This window comes from Hipposideros armiger, unplaced genomic scaffold (genome assembly GCF_001890085.2).
Source record: "Hipposideros armiger isolate ML-2016 unplaced genomic scaffold, ASM189008v1 scaffold_675, whole genome shotgun sequence".
Taxonomy (NCBI): Eukaryota; Metazoa; Chordata; class Mammalia; order Chiroptera; family Hipposideridae; genus Hipposideros; species Hipposideros armiger.
This window is the reverse complement of record NW_017732025.1, coordinates 857,509-878,875: the sequence shown is the minus strand read 5'-3', so window position 1 is coordinate 878,875 and position 21,367 is coordinate 857,509. Positions and strand designations below refer to the sequence as shown.

The following is a 21,367-nucleotide window of genomic DNA, read 5'->3' as shown; positions in this document are numbered from 1 at the left end:
GAGCTGTTGTTCAGCATCTTAGCTGTGGAGGGCAGTGTCACTGGCCCTCATATGTGGGATCCGAACCGGGGCCCTCTGGCGTCCCAAGTGAGTTCTTAACCATCGCGCCACTCGGCCGGCCCTGAGCTCTTAAATTTTGATTTCTTCAAAGATGTGTCTGTTTATATCTCATCTTGATCTGTTGTATACATTTAGGTATTTTTACTAGTCTAACCTTTAATTTTGCCTTCCAGTCATTTTTGATACATTTCACATAGTTGTAAAAACAATCTCTATACCATAGAGATAGTAAAATGAAGTGGTAAGAGCACAAACTGGAGGTGGGCTGCCTGGGTTCAAATGTCTCTCATCAGCCTCTTCCTAGGTATGAGATCTTAAGCTAAGCCACCTAACTACTCTGTGCCTCAGTTTACTCATCTATAGAGTGGGACTAGTAATACATTAGGATTAAACCAATTTTCATTTCTATTTGTAATACTATATGAGAATACCTTTTTAAACATCTCACTACACTGAGTTGTCTCTTTTTAAAAAAAATTTTTAATTTTAAATGTTGAAATAACATTTTGTTTTAATTTGCTTTTATTTAATTGCTACTGAGTTTTGGAATACTTGCCCATATGTTTTAGAATGATAACTTAAAATCTAAGTGTAACATTTGACTTTAATCCAATCTGCTAAATTAAGGTGACCAGTCATTCATAGAACCATTCTGGGAGTCAGTTCAGTGAAAAAAATAATTTAAATCTATGTAACTGAATTTTTCCATTTGTTCATTGTTACATGGTCCATTATATTTTTAAATGGAAAATGGTTTTGCTACTAACTGAATTTAAAGTGTCTGTATTCAGATGTTGGATAAATAATAAAGGATTAACGTGAATTCCCAGATAGTTGAAAGCTATACTTAAAGAACATTGTCGGTTAGTCAGCTTAGAAATAAATCTCGTTAATGACAGTATTTTTTTCATTCTTGTTCAGCATTTTCATCAGTGATTTAGGTCTTGATTTCTTACCTTGGCACTGTTGACATTTTGAACCAGAGAATTCTTTGTTGTGGAAGGTGGTCTTGTGCCTTTTAGGATGTTTAGCAGCATCCTTGGCCTCTACCCACTAGATGTTAGTAACATGCACACTCACCCTCTGTTGGTTTTTTTAAAAAAAAAATGTCTCCAGATATTGCCAGATGCTCCCTGGGATGGAGGCAGATGGGGAGAGGCAAAAATCACCCTTATTTTAGAACCACTGATATAGATATATACCAGACATACTTATCAAACTTAACACATGGCAGAATCAGGAGTACAGAAAATTTTCATTGGTAAAAGGTGGTATATAAGTAACAACATAAATAAATAAGGTCCTGTACTTTAGGGGAAGAACATGAAAAAAGACACAGAAGTACCTTTGTTGGGATACCTGTGTTTTCTCAACCATTCATATGAAAATAATCAAGATTTTAGATGATGTTATTTATTGGAAAGAGGAAAAAAGTGAATATTAAATCTTTTCAAATAATTATTTTCACCACTTGTTCTCTTTTCTGTTTTTAAGAGACTCGTTTTCAATGCTTTTTTTAACTTTAAAAAGTGGTTAAGGCTTTGACTCAGATAAACCTGAATTTAAATATTGGCCTGCCACTTGGTACACATTAGGTAACCTTGGGCAAGGTTGAACATACTGTGATATTGAGAGGATTAAATGAAATAATACCTAAAGTAAATAATGTACCATGACAATTAAAGGTCTACATTTTCTTATCTAAAATCCTTGGGGATATAGTACATTTACTATATTATATTCATCCGTAGTAGGTCTGTGGCAGCATTGCATAATCAGAGAATACTATTTCTGCAGTGAAACTTTCAAACATTCACATTATAATGGGTAAACAATGACTGTAAATGGACTCAATCAGATTTTGCGGCAGAAAGAAGGAGTTATAAAACTTTTAGTTTCAGATGCTTGGGGATTTGGGAATTGTTGACATGAGATTTTTGGTTCCATACTAAAAGTAGTGAACTCGTTTAAAATTAAATGTTCAAATGGTAACTTTTGAACAATCTGAATAAAGTGTTCTTTGTGGTGTTTTTGTAAGTGTTCTATAAAGTTTGAAATGATTTCAAAATAAAAAGGGTTTTAAAAAACTTAAATACCCCCATATGAAGTGTGACTAATGCGTCATTGTGCTTGAGTTACGTCTATGGAACTCGCAGCAGGTTTATGTAGCAGCAGACACAATAGGTGCCTTAGAAGCACAGGTTCATTCTAACTCCAGCATCCTTTATGGCAGGAGTTGTTGACCAGTATGGCTCTGAATCTCAAAATTATATACAAATTATGTGATGTGTGAATTTTTCTAAGAATAGGAACTGTAATTTTCATTTTATAGTCAAAGTGGGATGTAACACTAACCAGTCTGTGAGGTCAAAACTGTAGTATTTAATAGCAATGAATTTTAGAGGACTGGTAAATTTGCAGGAAAATCATAATGGATAGCTTTAATGAACAAAGAGAAGTTAAAGGGTGCTTTATTAAGAATAAGTTGAGCCGAAGCGAGACTGACATTCTCTGTTAAAGAGAGGAGCTTGACAAGGAAATGTATCCAATAGGAGGCTCCCCTACTTATTTTGGAGCAGATCCCAAACTACTTCTTTAAAATAGTGACTCTCTCAAATTAATGTCTTGGGTTTTTCTGGATAAAGACCTAAGAGTGGAATTGCTGGGTTATAAGGTAGTTCCATTTCCAGTTTTTTGAGATACCTCCATGCTGATTTCCATAGTGGCTGCACCAGTCTGGGGAATCTAAAAAACTGAATAAAAGAGAAATGTAAACAGAAATAGTCTCAGAGACACAGAGGAAAAACTGAGGGTTACTAGTTGGGAGGGGGTGGGGATGAAGGAGAAGGGGAAGAGAGGAGATAATACAAATTGGTAACGACAATATGGCCTCAGGGATAAAATAGTGACTCTCTCAGAGGCAACTCCTTTACCTCATCTCTTTGTAGGGCATATAATTATGTTCACTTTTACCCAATGCTAATCAAAAACTGTTGAAACAAATATGAAAGACCTGTATGAAGAAAACTTAGTCTACTGAATGACTTAAAAGATTGGAACAAATGGAAAAAAAGTGCCTTGTTCTTGGAGGCTCAGTATTATAGAAATAACATTGATTTCTTAAATTAGTGATTTTTAAATCTGATGTGCTCCTAATCAAAATACTAATGGGATTTTGTTGGTTTGGGGAATTTTTTTTTTTTGAGAAGGAAAGTGTTTATGATACAATGACTGAAGTTCATTTTAAGAATAAATATAGGAGAAGCACCATAAATATAAGGAAAACCTGAAAAATGGTAATGAGGCTGGACTCATTAGAATTTATGAAATTCTAATAAAGCTTTATGGTGTTGACATAGAAATCTACAGATAGCTTAGATTGTAGAAAATAGACACAAGGATATTGGGTACTCTATTATATGATCAAGATAGCATTTCCAATTAATACAAGTAATTACTCTATAAATGGGGTCATTACAGCTTGCCATTTGGTGGGAAATAGCTGTATCTTTTACTAGAACTTCCAGGTATATCAAAATCTTAAACTTAAAATGAAATAAAAAAATACTGGAGTATTTTTATAATCTTGAAGGGAGGAAGCATCCCATCCAAAGCCATTAAGTAAAAACAAAACAAAGCAAAAAACAAAAAACTGAATTTACATGTTTTTTAAATTATATGGAAAAAAAAAAAGACCATAATAAAGTCAAAAGATTGGCTGGACAAAAAAAATCTTTAACATATATGACAAAGAATGCTTATGCATTAATAAGAAAAAAGACTAGCAACTTAATAAGAAAAAGGGGCAAAGGATTATAATAGATGGTCATAAAAAGATATATATGTACATATATCATGGAAAGATACATACATACCTAATATATGGCTGGTAAGCGTATATTAATAATACATAATGAAAGTATCGGTTAGCCAGGCCATTGTCCTCTTCTGCTGTTCTTGAGAGTATAAATTAGTAGTCATTTTTAGAAGACAATTTGGTAATATTTCTCAAAATGTTATATTTGCCTACTCAAGGAATTTAGCACACAAATTTATCAGTACATTTCACAGAGATATGTATACACACATGTGTTACATACAGCATTGTTTTTAATAGTGTAAAATGTCAAAAACCTCAAGTATCCATCAATATGGGACTGAGTTAAATTAATGGTAGTACTTTTGTGCAGTGGAATTCTATGCAGCCATTAAATAAACAGAATTAGATATAAAATTACTGTCATGGAATGGCATCCATGATAATGTTCAGTGGGAAAAAAAAGTTGTAGTTCAAACAATTGTCTAAAAGATATGAAGCTCACTTTTTCTGTTGACATAAAATTTACATGCAATGAAATGCATAAATCGTAAGTGTACATTTGTTGAGTCTTGACAAATGTATATACCTGTGGAATGTAGTCCCTATTAATACATACAACATTACCATCACCCCAGAAAGCTTTTTCCTAATTAGCTCATCTGTTCCCCAAAGGCAGCTGTTCTAATTTTCTTCCCCTGAAGATGTTGCCTGTTTTAAAATTTCATATATATGGAATTATATAGCTCACCTTTATTTTTGAACAAGAGTTGAGATGAATATGAAATATCTTAAGTAGACATTTATTTTAGTCCTTCTTTTGTTTATTCCACTGTCTTCTCACTGCTTTGCCTCTGTTGAGAATACTCTTTTATATAGTCTTTTTTTCCCTCTCTTTCAATTGCTTTTAAGATCATTTTGTCTTTGGAGTTCTGCAGTTTCACTATGATGTGTGTCTTTATGTGATTTATTTTTATTTATCTTCTTGTGATTTGTTGTGCTTTCTGAATATGACAGTTCTGGAAAATTCTAATGTATTATCTTAATCTCTTATTTCCTTGTCTTTGCTACAGTCTAGGTAATTTACTCAGTTATATCACCCAAGTTATTTTCTCTCCTCAGCTGTGTCTAATTAATCTAATCTTGAGCCCATTCACTGAGTGTTTTCTGTTGTTTGTTTCAGTTATGTTTATTATTTCCAGAAGTTCTGTTTCTTTCCCAGATCTGGTCTTTTAGACAGAATTGTATTCCTTTCTCATGTTTTAAGCGCCTTTTTGTTGACTAATGTAGGATATTATCTGTGTAAGTAATTACAGTATGTGAAGTTCTTGCAAGTCTATTAACTGCTGCCTGCTGTTTCTGTCGACTCTTGATTATAGTGGCTTATTTCCTTGTTTTTTTCCTGAAATGTAATTGTGAACTCAAGTTCACGTAGAAGGTGGTACACAGTTGCTTATGCCAAATACTCTGTGGCACCAATCCAGAACTCTTTAATTTCTTAGTCTGAAGACTATACTAATAGTAATAATCTGAACCCCAAACCCATTTGAGGGAGCTGAAATTACGCATTCTCCATTGAAACCTTTCCCCCAACCCATCCGGCTTTCTCTCTCCCAAGAGCCCGAGCTGAGGTTGACAGGTTTCTGTGTTGTCTCCTTTTGCTAGTGGGCAGGGTTTTTCTTGTTCACCCTTTCACTGATTTTATGCCATGATCTCAGTTTGAGGTCTCTAGCTTATGTGGGCCCAAGATCTTGTCTCCTGCCACCCAGTAGCTGCTGAAACACAAGCCTTTTGGTTATCAAGATGGGCAGAGGCCTCCAGAGCGTGCCTATCTTCAGCATTCCACTCTGCTTTTCAGTATGTGTTTGTTCTATTTCTCCAGGATTTCCTGCTATATGCCATTGAGAGGGTTTTCAGATTATCTTCTCTACCATGTTGCCTTAATTGTTTAAAATAAGCACTGGCCCCAGTGCAAAGGTAAGGTCATTAAGTGGGAAAGAAGTGAATCAGGAAGGCATGATAATTACTGTTCAGCCTGCAATTCTACCTGGAATGTGTTTGATAGATATAACCATACAGATGGAAAACGAAGAATGTACAAGGATATTCAGTACAACATTGTTTGTAACAGTAAGAGTAATATGAATCTAAGTATTCATCAATAGTGGCCGGTCTAAATAAATTATGGTATACTTTTACAATGGAAAAAGAATGAAATAGCTCTAAATGTGCTAATATGATATGATTTCCAGAAGTATTAAATGAATAAAGATAGATGCAGAACTATGTTCATTATATGCTACTATTGTGTGAAAAATAAAGTATATATATATATATATATATATATATGTGCTTATATTGTAAACTGGTAACAGTGGTTATCTTAAGGGAAGGAAATTGGATAGAGAAGGGACAGGGATGAGAATTATGTACCCTTCTCTGCCTTTTTGAATTTTGGACCATGTGCACGTAATGCTTATTTTAAGAATAAATGAATGAATTTTTTAATATTGATTTAAGAAGACATTGATAGATGTGGGCAGGACCATTACACATTTTGAGTTGTAAATATTATCTTTGTAAAGTATTCTGATACTATCGTATGAAGTTCCATGTTTTTATCCATGGCTGCCACCCTTTTTCAGTTGTGTTTTAGTGTTTTGCTACAGGAAGCCACGGATATCAAACCTGGAGCCTGTATGGCCATCCTTGGATAACATGTCTCATTTGGTTGCTTAAGTTCCTCATTTTATTTTCCTGAGTATTTAGGTCTGAGGATTCAGCAGTAAGCAAAAAGACTTGAACTGAGATTCCTCTTCAACAATATCTTTAGCTTAACTCCAGGCTTAGAGTCTAATGTGTGGGCTAACCACCCATTCCCCAGAAATGGACCCAACTTTTGACATTCTTCTTCGGACTGTGTCTCCACCTGACCTCAGCCCTCAGTTCTGAGCAACCCAGTCCTTCTTACCATCCCGTTACCACTATCAGCTTAGAACTGAGTTTTAAACTTCCTTTTGACCCAGTGTTTTTTAGCTCTCTGTCTATGGGTCTCTCTTAGACTTAGATATTAAGGAAGTAGAAGTGTGCTCATTATTAAACAAAAGTGTAAATTAATAGTTGAGTCCCAGTCCTGTTTTAGAAGCTAGCCACTAGATGTCTCTCTTGTAAAGAAATAACCGAGATTCAAAAAATTACATTTTGTTCTTTGGATAAAATTACAGCATTCTAATTATATTGCAGTGATATATACTCATCCACCTCTGCATTAATGTCAGTAGCACTTTTTTCCTGAAACAATTATGTGGTGATACACTTCTTAAAACACAGGTTTCTGTTTTTGTTTTTGTTTTTTGCATGGTATCTTTGCAGGGTAATTTATATAGGTTTGTACTTTGCTGCAAACTGACTTTAGGAAAGAGAGCAAAAGAAAGTGAAATGATGGGTTTAGCATTTGAGGTCATGGGCAGACAAGTGGAATTTGCAGTGATGTTGGGGGATTACATAATAGGTGCTCAGTATAAACTTGTTAACTAATGGAAAATGTTTAGCTCTCCGGTTTCTCTGCCTTCTATATAACGGCTTTGATATAGTTTGATGGAATAATTTCAGAGCAACAGCAGAGACTTAGCAAAGCAGTGAGAAAGAGTAGAAATCTAATGGTTCCCCAATCAGGCTTTTCCTTCTTGGGCCAGTGGTAAGGAAAGCAGTTCCTAGGACATCGCTCCCAGAGGGTGTGCCTTTCCACGGCAGCAGTTAGCAAGCATTCATGAAAATGGAAAACCAGACGCTCTTGATCTTGGGGTCCCCAAACTGGTTCACTTCGGGAAGTCCTTCCTAGTCAACCACGTCTGCTCCTTCCTGATGATCCTCTGGAATGTGTCCCTCTCCGTTTCCTTCACTGCAGCATTTGTCAGCTGTATTGTCCGTGCAGGCCCATCTTGCCTCTCCCTGGACCCTTGGGGAACTTCCGCATGCCCTCCCTACCTTCAGTGTCTCCTCACCTCAGTCCCTCTACACACTGCTGCCAGACACGGCCTTCTAAAAGATGTTGTTACGATGATGGCCGCCTGCTCAGATTCCGTTAATTTTTCTGTGCCCAAGGGAGTCATTAGCACAGAGGTGCCTTCATAGGCCCCAGGCAGAATTGCCAATAGGTGAAATGTGTCATCTCGTCTCCTGGCCTTGGAGTGTCTGAAGCTCTCAAGTGTCATTCCCCATTCCATAGCCTGAAATTAGCTCCCTGTTCTTGTTCCTCTTCCCCATGTGAAATTGCTCCTTCTTGTTAGGCAAAATAATGGAAGCCTTCCTTAGTGAATTTGCTTTTTAACAGAGGAATAATAATATAGTTAATAATTCTTGAATGTTTATTTGATGTTAAACATGACAAAGTTTAATTTAACCTTTACATGTAAGGGAGTTTTCTTGGATAGTCATTTACCCTTCTGTACCTGTTGCCTTATGTCTAGGATGAGGACGGTAATAGTGCCAGCTTTGTATAGTATGCAGTTTTCGGTCCAGTCTAGAGTGCACACCAGAATTACCTGTAGCAATTTCATAATGCAGATGCCTGGGCTGACCATCAGCATTGCTAATTCATTGAGCCTAGAGTAGACTTAAGCGTCCTTATTTTTAAAAAGCACTAGATGAGGCTTTGCATGTTTGGGGGTAGAGGATATGTGGGAAATCTCTGTACCATCCTATTGATTTTGCTGTGAACGTAAAAATGCTGTAAAAAAAATTGTCTTTAATCAAAAAAAAGAAAAAAGCCCCAGATGATTCTGCTGTTTACCTCTACCTTTCAAACCACTGGCCTATATGCCAGAAAGTCACTGTCCTTTTTCTTAAGTAGTTCAGTCAATTCCCACTGAACACAAGTCAGCAAACTCTTACTACACCTGTGTGGTCAGTGCTTTGTGGAGTGTTGGTGGAGTGCTGAGGGAGCTCAATGCAGGGCTCACTGCCCAGCCGCGGGGTGTTATTACTGAGAGCCGGCGACTGGAAAGACCTCCCAGAGAAGACAGAATTCAAGCAGATTTTTGAAGGACAAGGAGGCGGTTTTAAGTCTGGGTTTTAACCCAGACAGAAAGGAAGGATGGTTTGTGGTGAAAATATCAGATGCAAAAGGATAGAGTAACAAATGTACGACAATAACTGGCTTGATGTGTCTAGAAACTAGAGTGGGAGTTGCTGAGTGGTAGGGGATGAGGCTGGAGGCAGCCCCGCTGGGGCTGGGCCTTGTAGGACCTTACTCATAGATGCCATGCCAGGGAGTTTAGGTGGTCACTTGAGCAGAAAGCGTTCCTGTTCCTATGAGGGAGCCATACTAAACATGGGTCTTCATCATCTGTCCCCACCCGATTTCCTCATGTATTCAACCAGATGTACCCAGGCTAGTCACCATTCTGAATCCTAGAATGTCTTCCCCTTCCCTATTCCTAGCCATCTGTAACAGTACACAGGGCAGCTCCTCTTCCCCATTATTTCTCCTTTGCCACAGTTCCTATGGTACATATTTTCACCACAGTTAATATGAAACAGATGCTGGTATTTAGTGCAGGTATTCAGCTTTTGGTATGCACATATCTGCTCTCCTCTCTGCATTCTGATGTTTCTTAGTAGGGGCTCTACTGGCATTTTTAACAGGACAATTTGTTGTTTCCCAAGCCTTAAGGAAGGTTAGCACTCCTGGCCCCTGTCCACTAAAGGCCTAAAGTGCTCCCCAGTTTTGAAACAATCAGAACTGCCCAGCTATTTCCAAATACCCCTGCCCCCGAGGTTGGCACCACTCCCAGTAGAGAACTGCTTTATTATGCTCAAGTATTATTCAATTATTTGAAGTAAACATACTTTTTCATTTTGATCTTCCCCTACTGCATCCATTTTCTTAATGTACTGTCTACTTCTACTAAAGCCAATACCACATACTTAACCTATTTCCTATTATTATCATGTTGTGGTGAAACTGATTTTTAAAAGAGCAAATCACAATATTTAACTGGAACTTGCAGAGTATTTTCATAACGATGTGAGACATAAAATTTTGGTTTTCATTCTCCCCAATTCCAGTAATTTTAATCCATGCTGAGTAACTACGCAGAGCCTTTGTATTCACTCTTTCAAAAACACTATTAGGGTACCAGTCCTAATAAAATAAATGGGTTATTTTTATGAGGAATAGTTTCTTTTATTTTTGAGACTTTCAAGTTTGATCTTGAAATATTTTTTAAAAGACAATATGGGAGCCAGTCGAGTGGCTCAGTTGGTTAAGAGTTAGCTTAAGAGTGTGAGCTCTGAGCAACAGGGCCGCCAGTTTGATTCCCACATGGGCCAGTGACGTTGCACCCAAGCTGAGCTACCGCTTGAGATGCCAACAGGTGGCAGGATGGCTCAGCTGGTGAGAGCACGTGCTCCTAACAAGAAGACTGCCTGTTCGACGGAGGGCTATGCCCGTCCGCAACTAAGACTGAACTGGGCACCTTGAGCTGAGCTGCCGCCCGGATGGCTCAGTGGATAGAGCGTGTGCTCTTAACAACAAGGCTGCTGGTTTGACTCCTGCATGGGATGGTGGCTACACCCACCTGCAACAAAGATTGTAACACAGCACCTTGAGCTTAGAGGCCACGAGTTGCCGACAGGCAGCCAGATGGTGACTGGCGCCTTCCACAACTAAGATTGAAGAACAACAACTTGGCTGGTCCCCCTCCCCAATTCCCCAATTTAAAAAAAAGAGGGTAATATGCCTGTGAGTGAAGGAGTATATAGATTATTTTGTACATTAGTTTTTTTCCTTGAAAGGTTTCAAAATTTGGTATATTTTCTTTCTGCTTTAAATTAAATAAGATTTTATAATCAACAATGGAACAGAAAGCTTTCTTTCTGAAATTCCTTCAGATATATTTGCTGCTTCTAAACTTCATAACAGTTGAAAATTCACAGATAAGTCTGTCTTCCTTTTCTATTGCTTAGAAGTGAAAGATGAAACCCAGAAAGAAGAAAACTTTAATCCTCTGTATTGGTAAGAATGCTTTAAATGTTGAGCATTCATACTGGCTGGAGCTATAAAAAGGGTGTATTATTGGCTGTCATAATTGAATGTCCAGAGGTAGGATGGACTTCAGAGTTAATAGATACAGTGAATCGATTCTGTCATCAAGGACCCAGTTTATTATTCATTCCCCATTGTATTCTCTCTGGTGTCAGCTCAGTCCTCATGGTCATAGGATGCTTGTGGTAAAAGTTTGGGTTATAGTAAATACCCAGGAGTGCTTCTCTCCCAGCATTACTGAACAGGAAACCTGAAATTCAGGATGATTGAACCACCCAGGCCATCTGCCCAGTCCTGAGCCATTGTGTCCAGGGGAATATTAGGGATTTTCTTAAGCCAACCAGTAAATACATACTCCTAGAGATAGGGGTGCGGTCCATTTATCAAAGTATGATCATAGATTAGGAAGGAGAATGTTGATATGACATTGCCAAGTAGACAATCAAAGTATCCACTACAACTCTTAAAAAGAGTTTTAAAATATGGAGGCAAATTTGAAATAAAGTATAACTGAGATACTTTTGAATTAGTAATACAGAAAAATACACAGTTTGTTACTGAATTTTCAAATCCGGAAAGTTCATAGTAGTATAGATAAGAACACAGACTCTGGAGCTACTGTACTACCTGGTTCAAACCCCATGTCTGCCACTTACCAGCTGAATAATGACCTTGGAGGAACGACTTTCTTTTCTCTACCTTAGTGTTCTCACCTGCGAAATAAAATAATGTTATTTTGTCTCACAGAGTTACAAGAATTAGATGAATTAATACATGTATTTAGAACAATGTCTGACATATAAAAGCACATAATACACTATTGTTATTATGATTGCTGCTCACGAGTGCTCTTTTGTAAAAGAATGAACTGGTAGTTTTTATTACCTGTAGACTTTTCTAATTTAATTAGTGGTATAGTATTCTGGAAATCAGACATGTGGAAAGTAATAGCTTTAGCTTATTTACCTCATGGAGTCACCAGTATATAAAAATCAGAAGTAAAAGTTTCAGGGATACTTGAACTGACATATGTTAATGTGCTTTCTCGAAAGTACTGGGAAATACTTCCCTTACTAACTACAAACAAGGGCTGAAAAGCTAATGTCCTGAATGTACTAAGAAACACCTATTAGGAGAGTTAAGTAGAGGATGATGAATCTCCCTCTAAGCTCTCACTTTAAAAACGTTTGTTGGTGGTGCATTAACCACAAAATAAAATCCATACTGTTTAGCAGATATTCAGGGCCCTTTACATTCTGGTATTTATCCACATATCCAGTGTCATCTTTAGCCACTTAACGCTAAATTCAGTTTAAGAGTTCGATTATGAACTCACAGCAAAATATTCTGTTACAGGTCCTGTCAATATCCTGTTCTAAGCCTCATTAACTCAGGATATTAAATTGAATGTAGAATTATAACAACGGAAACAATAGCAGCAACTAACATTTTTGATTACTGTGTTCAGTGCTCTTGACATATATTTGCTCATTTAACCCTATGATATGAATACTGTTGTCATTCCCATTTTACTGTGAGAAACCTGAGGTACAGAGATGTGTCTCTTGCTCAAGATCACATCAAATAATAAATTGTTAAGAAGAGTAGAATTCAGAGTCTACTCAGTCTCTGCCCTGCCCTACCTCTGAGCATTACAGCATTTTGAGTATTCTTCCTGTATACAGTGTCAATAAAGAACACTGTGCTTTCATGTGAAAACTACTCCTCTCACAGTGATATGGAAGGACAAAGGCAGTGCCCTGCGTTGGTGCCTTGGCCTCATGCCCTCTGTCTTTTTGCATCCCTAATGCCTAGTGAGCCCTCAGAAGTATTCTTTGAGTAAATGTTGGTTAATCTGTGAGGGAGCAAAATGAGAATTGGGGACTTTTTTTTTTTTAAGACTAAAAGTATTTAAACTCATTTAAACTTTGTATTAGAAATCTTACTTCTTAAAATTCAGCCTCCGTATATAACTCTTAGTTGTTGCATATTTTTTTAAGGAAGGTGGCTTTGAAGCCATCAAATTAGATTAAATAAAAATAACCCCAGCTCTGGTTGGGTAATAATTTCTGAGATGAAAAGGAAACATCTTAAAACTTTGAATAATGAAATATTTTTAAGTTTAAAAAGAATATTAAAATTATTCCTGTCTATGACTACCATTCAGCACTTCCTCATGAAAACATCTTTGACTTCGCTGATTGTAAAAAATAGCAAATCATTATGTCAAAGATGCATTTAATACAGACATATGAAGTAAGAATTAAGTCCTTTTATTACGTCAAGAAATAGCCATAATTAAAAGTTTGGGACATATTTTTATACTTGTAAATATATGTATGATTATATACTGGGGGTGCCAAAAAAAGAATGTATACAAGTGGACACTTTGGTCAACGTTGCCCAAGCAGTAGTTCGCTGTTATCAGAAGTGTCTGGACGGTGATGGTAACCACTTTGAGCACCTCTTCTAATTGCAGAAATCAAACATGACTTGTATTCATCTTCTGTTATTGGTTTATATTATTACAATTTTTATACAGTTTTCCTTTCTTAAAATGTGTATACATTTTTTTGGCATCCTCTGTATTTTTAAATATAAATGCCATCATTTAACACACATTTTTCTACCTTAGTACTTATAATTCTGTTTTATCTTTTCATTCATTATGTAGATCTATCATAATTTATTTAATCAGTTTTCTGATGATACATTTAGATTATTTCTATTTTTTTCTATTGTGAGAAGTGGTACAGTGGACATTTTGTACAAATATTATTATTTATCCAGTTATTTCCGTGGGATAAATTCCTGGGAATAAAACTGATGAAGCAAAAATTTTTTTCATTATAAATTTTTATTTGTAGCCTTATGAAATTGAACTGCCAGAAACTTACACCAGTTTATACTCCTGTCAGTAGTGAAGAATGTTCATTTCATCACGGTTCCTTAGCATATTTTGACAACATCTTTGTAAGTCTGGTAGGTGAAAATATTTCATTTCTATTTACATTACTTTGGTTATAAATGAGCTTGAACATTTTATCATATTAAGAGAACAGTGCCATTTAGAAGGATCTGATGACTTTTGATTTGCATCTTCTTCTTTGGAATTATAGTAGCTCGCCAAAGATGAAAATTTGCAATTTTAAGTAATGAAGTCAGAAGAATAATTGAGTATAAGGGTATAAAACTTCCCCCCAGATTTGTGTCTTCATTCACATTTCACTTCCTTGAAACTTTGCAATAGAATGATTCATAACAGTTTCTAGTAAGCAAACATTGTTAAATAAGTGCCCTATATTAAATCACTAAAACCAAGTATGTACAAAATAATATTTATTTCCCTCATTTAATACATGTACCACCTAAGTGTTCCTCAACCTTTTTTTCATTATCTCCTAAGGGGCCTTTTAGGATATTTTCCTTCTGATTGCCCTCCCATGATATTTTGAAACCACAGGTATACTGTATGTGTGTTTATGTACAGTGACCCTAACCACTATAATAAGTAGCTAAGATTTCCCAAGAACCAGTTCTCGCCCCCTTTGGGGGATGCTGCCCCATATAGAATGCATGGTGTGTGTGTGTGTGTGTGTGTGTGTGTGTGTGTGTGTGTGTGTGTGTGTGTGTGTGNGTGTGGTGTGTGTTAATATTTGGGGAGGAGAAGCAAAAGTTTTGCTACACATGAATGGTTACTTCTGTTTCATAAGACTCGGAGAAGGAGGTCAGTGTTTCTGTTAACTTTTTGTCAAGTTGTCCAGAAGGAAACATTAAGTTTAATAATTGCCACCATTACTTCACCCGTCTATTATCAAGCTCTAAACATAGTGCCTTGGGGTGCCTAAGTTACCTAGAATATTCTGGGTACAGTGTTTCCATTCTTGAAAATGTTGATTAAATAAGGCAAGGACACAATGAACATTATAGTAGTAGGCATTTTGCTGACTTTAGGCAAGAGTAGTCCTGATGCATTAGGTAAATGTTTAACTTCAATCATAGTGGATCTCAAAAAGTGGTAATTTTGCCTCCTATAGGACATTTGCAATATCTGGGAGCATCTTTAGTTGTCACAACTTGGAGAATGGGCGTTGCTAGTGGCATCTCATTAGGTAGAAACCTGAGATGCTGCTAAACATCTTGCAATGCACAGGGCAGTGTCTCTCTGCCCACCTCCATAATAAAGAATTATCTGGTCCAAAATGATAGCACTGCTCTATCCTAGTGATTCTACTTCTTGGAATCTATCTTTAGAAATAATCTAAAATACAGAAACAATTATATATACACATAAAGATACTTACAAAAGCATTAACTTAATTTTTTCCTTTACAAAAGTATGTTCTTTTAGAAAACATAAATATAAATGAAATATATATATAAAATTACAGTTCTGGGCCAGCCGAGTGACTCAGTTGGTTAAGAGCGTGAACTCTGAACAGCAGGGTCTCCAGTTTGATTCCCACATGGGCCAGTGAACTGTGCCCAAGCTGAGCTGCCAACAGGTGGAAGGATGGGTCAGCTGGTGGGAGCACGTGCTCCTAACAAAGTTTCCGATTTGCCTCCCGCATGGGATGGTGGGCTATGCCCACCCGCAACTAAGATTGAACAGGACATCTTGAGCTGAGCTGCCGTAAGCTGCCGATGGGCAGCCAGATGGCAACTGGACTTGGAGCTGATCTAGCTGCGCCCTCCACAACTAAGATTGAAGGACAACAGCTTGACTGTTCCCATTCCCTAATTCCCTAACACTGTTCCCCTTCCCCAATTCCCCAATAAAATCTTTAAAAAAAAAAAAATTGCAGTTCCTCTCACAAGTAATGTTTTGGGGATTTTGGTTATGTATATATTTTTTTTTATGTCAACACTCTTCAACCTCTTTTTGTCCACTTTTTCACTTAAACCTTTTACTCTGAATAACTGTTCTCAAATGCCTCTTATACTATCATAGACTAAAAAAAGTACAGGCAGTTTTTCAATGAAGTTAACTTTTAGTTCTGTGTACCAGTAGAGATAAACGATAGCCCCATCCTTGGGGATATTTTATTTTTTTCTTGACTGTGATTTAACATGGAACAACAAATGGTAAAAAGATAGAAACAGTTATAGTGTCTATCAGTAGAGAATATATAAATAGATTTGGCGTTCTTCACTCAATGAAATACTATGCAACAGTTAAAATTAATGCAATTAATCTATATCATAAAGAAATCTCTAAAGCATAACTTAAATGAGAAAAGCAAGGCATAGGATATTTAGAGTATGATAATATTGAAATAAAGGTTAACTATCACACAAAATACTATACTGTTTATAGATGTGTGTAAAATATAAAACATCAAACCATTGATGGCAAGAATTCGCACCCAACCTCAAGACAGTAGTTACCTCTGATGATAGGTAGGGAATTGGGAACAGTACAATCAGGGAACAGTACAAAGGATCACCAACCATGTCAAGAAACTTTTATTTCCTAGAAGAAAAAAAATGTCTAACAAATACGGCAGTACACAAGTTGGTTAAATCTGAATGTGAGTATATTGAGTAGCTTTTATATTCTCTTTTTCTTTGTTTTTGAAATATTGCAAGATCATATTTTTAAAAGTAAATGTACTTTTCAGATTTGTTCATGTTTGAACTGAAGCCAAATATAGAAAGATTTTTATAATAGTCATAATTCAGCAGTGTGTATATAATAAAACAGTAATGAATGACTTCCTTATAACCACAAGTAGTTAACTACCGCAAATAAAATGATTTCCAAGGGCTTTTCTCTCTTGTTTTTGGAATGTTAAGTACTTTCTGAAGGTCTTTAGGGTCTACTGAATGTTAAGAAAGGTGAGTGGTTCTTGAAATTACTCAAGCAATGATTGGAGTGATGGAGTATGATTTACAATTCTAAAAGATCACAAGTTTATAATCTTTTTTTTCCCAAGTAACTTAACATGAAAAAAACAGATATATTTAGAAAGAAGCCATGTTATGCATTAAGATTAAAAAATCAGTTTATTTTGTACTAAGAGAAATGTATCTCTCAGCCTCTTGATGGTAATATTATGCTATCTGTGACTGTTTCACAGATAACAAATATTGCAGGGTGTTTTCTTTAAGAATTATTTATTTAAAACCAATAACTGTTTTATTTGCATTCAAATGTTTTTAAGTTTTTCTTCTGAGATTTTAGACATCTGGCCTTCAGATTAGTAAAGGGTGCTATACAACTTTGTTCTATCAAAAAAAAATATTAAACATAACATGATTGTTTTTTGTACGATAAGTGGCACTATCAACATAAGCATAACCAAGCATGTTTTTCTCTAGCTAGTGTCAAAAACTATCCTGTTATTAAAGAAAACTTCCACAAGCAGATCTGTGAAAACTTACCCTAATAAAAGGATTTTTACTTGATTTTTATGGTCACTGTCTTCTGGCAAAAATTTGACTAAATCATATAAATGTTTGGTGGGAGATACTCCACTAGATTGTATTAAAAGAAAATTATTTTAGATTTGGGGCCATGTTGCTAAGGCGTAGATTTGTAGGAGATGCTGGCCATTGATTGGGCATGCTACCGGCCATTAACTTGCCAGTGGGTTGTTAGAAATTTCTGCTAAGTAAAGAAAAAATATGTAAAACCGTCATGTAGTAAAGACATTAAAATTTCTGTAATGGATTCAATATTTTGAGCATTAAATATTTTTTAAAAGTAATGGTGTCTAGTGTCACCAAATTTAGATATATTAAATAGAACATATGGTCATTTTTCTAAAATCAGACATTTAGTGAATTGCTACTGTCCATCCTGTATCAAACCAAAGTTCAGACCTGAAAGCAGAGGGACTGTAGTGTAGAGTGCATTCTGCTTAGCAACCAACTTGTTGTCTACTGTTTTGCTGCTGAATGCACGCACTCATGGCTCAAAAGTGTCTCCGCAGCCAGCTGGTCTCAACCGGACAATACTTCATTCACCTCATTTCCAGACTAGTCAGGCATAGACATCAGCTCGTTGTTTTTAGTCATGAGGAAATTTATTTGTAAACTTTAAGTAGTAGCACACTGATGTCAAAAGCCCCTGAACTAGGAGAAATTGCCTTCTAATTCAGGAATGTGAAGTCCTTGGAATTTAGAACTGCTTCAGTTATTTTCTTTTTTATTTTTAAAAACCCTTCCAAGTATATTGTTTGAAAAACATACCCTCTAAAATCCTAGAAAAGAGACAATAGCTAATAGTAGAAAAAGTACATTAAAATCTGAGTGAGAGTACTTTTAAAATTATTATCTGAAAACAAAATTTAGGAAGTTTGATTTGTGTTCAAACTTTTATTTCTACCTTGATCATCATGTGATTATTTTTTCTCTTAGAAAACAACAGTTTTGTTGGCATGTAAAGCTCCAATTTCCTCAGAGTCAAGCTGTATATATAGAAAAAAGGTATAGTAGCACCACTGTCTGTTATGAACTTACTTGTTTTTATTATGTCTCTGTATTTAAAATAAATTGTTACCTTAAATGTAATCTCAATAAATGTATGTCAGTAATAGAATGGATAACTAAGTTGTTGTATATTGCTATAATGAAATACTAAACACCACTGAAAATGAATGACATCCAGCTATACACATCAACATGGGTGAATCTTAGAAATAATGTTGAGTGAGAAAATCAAGTTAAGGAAGAATGCATAGAGTATGATTCTGTTAGTAAGTATGCAAAAAAGTATACTTTTTAGGAATACCTACAGAAGTGGTAGAACTCTAAGGAAAATGATTAGCACAAAAATCATGATAGTGTTTACTTCAGGGAGAGCAGGCATTAGGAGAGATGCAAGGAGAATTAAGAAGGCTGAAAACTGTCAATTTCTTAAGCTGGGTGGTTATATAAGAAGTGAAAAATGACCCAAAATTCTACTCTGCAGAGTATACTACTATTAGCATCATAGCATGTCCTTCAGAAAATACATTATTTTAGGTATGTACATTGTATACTCATAATTGGAATTAATTTGCATTAACAACTTTTATCCTATTTTTTTCATATTATGAACATTTTCAAGCATCATTTAAAATTTTTAATAGTTGTATACTGTTTTGCTTCCTTGAGTTAGAAAAATTTTAAAGTTGTTTTTTAAGTAATATATTTAGCATATATCTACATTATGCATTAATGTCTTCTCTTTGAAATGGTCATATGGATTTTAATCAAAAACTTTATTTGAAGGTGCATACCAGTCTAAAGACAGGGAAAGGACTTAAATTTTACAGATAGGGCTATATAGCACAATATATGAATATGAATAAATTATTGAGGAAAGTTACTAGGTCAAAGCAGTGTCTTATTTATTTTTTTACAGCTTTATAGTTCAAAACAATGTGCATACATAGGAAAGTTGGAAAACCTAAAATTCTTTGTTTCCAGGGAAAGTAGTATCCAGTTTTTAGCCTGGTCTTATGACTTTGAATGAATAAACTTATTAAACATGTACTGAAATTAGCATCATCTGAAACCTTTTTTCAGATTTTTTTTATTTCTGCAACTTTCAAATATATTTCAACCTGATTTCTTTCTTTTCATCTTTGAGTACAGGTGTGTGTTAAAAGAGGCTTCGTATTTTTATAATTGATTTATGGGGAGCTTCTCAAAATATTGTTTTTTAAGACTCTGCTAAGTGTGTCCAAGAAGTCTTTTTGAGATATTTTCCTGTGTAAGTTTTGCTTAACTGGACAATATATATTTCCAAAAGTAAAATAAAAAGTCTGTGTTCAGTTATTTAAACAAAAAAGCCACAAGATTTAGTAATTCTAAGTTAACATCTTTAGTAGAAAATAATAATGTTTTGTTTTTGTTTATTCTTTGTTGGGAAGAGTACCAGATGATAAGACTATTAATGAAATCCTAAGACCTTACATTGATCCTGAAAAGTCTGATCCTGTAATTCGTCAAAGGTATGTTTTTAAAATCTTGTAACTTTCTAAAATTATTAAAAAATGATGAGATATTTGTTATGTGCATATTATTAGGTTGTCGGAAAAGTCATGACATATTTTTTCTATGTTTTTCTTTGCAAAAATGCATCATGACTTTTCCGGCAACCCAATATTATGTTAAGTCATGACTTTATTAGAATGTGATGTGTCAGTACCATTCACTTGCTGTCCCATTTCCTTAGTTTTTACTCAAGGCTTTGTCAGTGAGAGATGATGCTTTTGGATAGTAATAACAGTAGTTAGTACCTACTCTTTACTGTGTTCCAGACACTCTTTGAAGCAAATAATAATAAATGTATTCATACATTTAATCCTCACAATAACCCATTAAGTGAGTTACTGCTATTATACCCATTTTACAGGAGGGGAAACAGCCTTAAAGTGATTGACTTCATATAGCTAATAACGGAAGCTAGGATTCAAACCCAGGCAGCCTGGAGTCACAGTCTGCACTCTTTTAGTTTCAGGTGTACAAAACAGCATAATGATTAGACATTTACACACCTCATAAAGTGATAACCCCACCAAGTCTACTACCCATCTGACATTGTACACAGCTATTACAATACCACTGACTATATTTCTTATGCTGTACTTTACAGCCCATGACTATATATATAATATATATTTTTAATAGAGTCTGCACTCCTAACTTAAACTAAAATGCCTTAAACTTAAAATGCCTTTCAAGTTGAACCAAAAACTGAAAATTAGGAATTTCCAAGTAACTGTTAAAGACAGGAAATCCTGTTTCAGCCAAGTCTTCATAAAACTAGGTAAGATATACTCTGTCTCCTGTCCAGAAATACAGTGTGGACAAAAATGATTAACATAGCATAGTGGAAAGAGTCAGTAATGAACATCTAGTTTAGAATGGCTACCTCTGTCCCTTATTAGCTGTACGATCAGCAGCAAGTTACTTAAGTTCTGGGCCTTAATTTTTTTCCATTATTAAAATGAGATTGATAATATCTACTAGATAGGGTTGTTACGAAGCTTTAAAAAAATAGCATTTATATAAAGTTCCTAGCACAGGGCCTAGCCACATAGTAGGCAGTGCTTAAAAAAAGGGAAACTATTATTAGAGTATGATTTATTAGTGTTCCTGGGCGGGAACCCAGTTGACTTTCCTTTCACCAGATGGTACCTGCTTGGGATATGAATGCTTGGTTTGGTTCCAGATAACCTGGTGTTTAAAATTTATACTGAATGGGGCCGGCCGAGTGGTGCGTTGGTTAAGAGCTGGCTTGGGACGCCAGAGGGCCCCAGTTCGGATCCCGCATATGAGGGCCAGTGACACTGCGCCCTCTATAGCTAAGATGCTGAACAACAGCTCAACCTGGAGCTGGGCTGCCGTGAGGCGACGGCGTAGGCTGCAGCCCCTGCTGCAGTGGGTTGCCATGGGCTACCGTGTGTAGACAGCAGCCAGCGTGAGCGGCCAGCAGCCGCTGTGAGCAG

At 35.8% G+C, this 21,367-nt stretch overlaps 1 protein-coding gene across 3 annotated transcripts in view; it reads left to right on the top strand.

Moving 5' to 3' along the window:
- ZNHIT6 (zinc finger HIT-type containing 6) overlaps positions 1-21,367 on the top strand; it is a 64,553-nt gene that overhangs the window by 14,457 nt on the left and 28,729 nt on the right. For all 3 annotated transcript variants that reach the window (XM_019626402.1, XM_019626403.1, XM_019626400.1), the window contains 2 exons: positions 18,288-18,356; positions 19,787-19,867. In XM_019626402.1, coding sequence (XP_019481947.1) covers positions 18,288-18,356; positions 19,787-19,867 — 150 coding nt within the window. The remainder of the gene's footprint in view (positions 1-18,287; positions 18,357-19,786; positions 19,868-21,367) is intronic.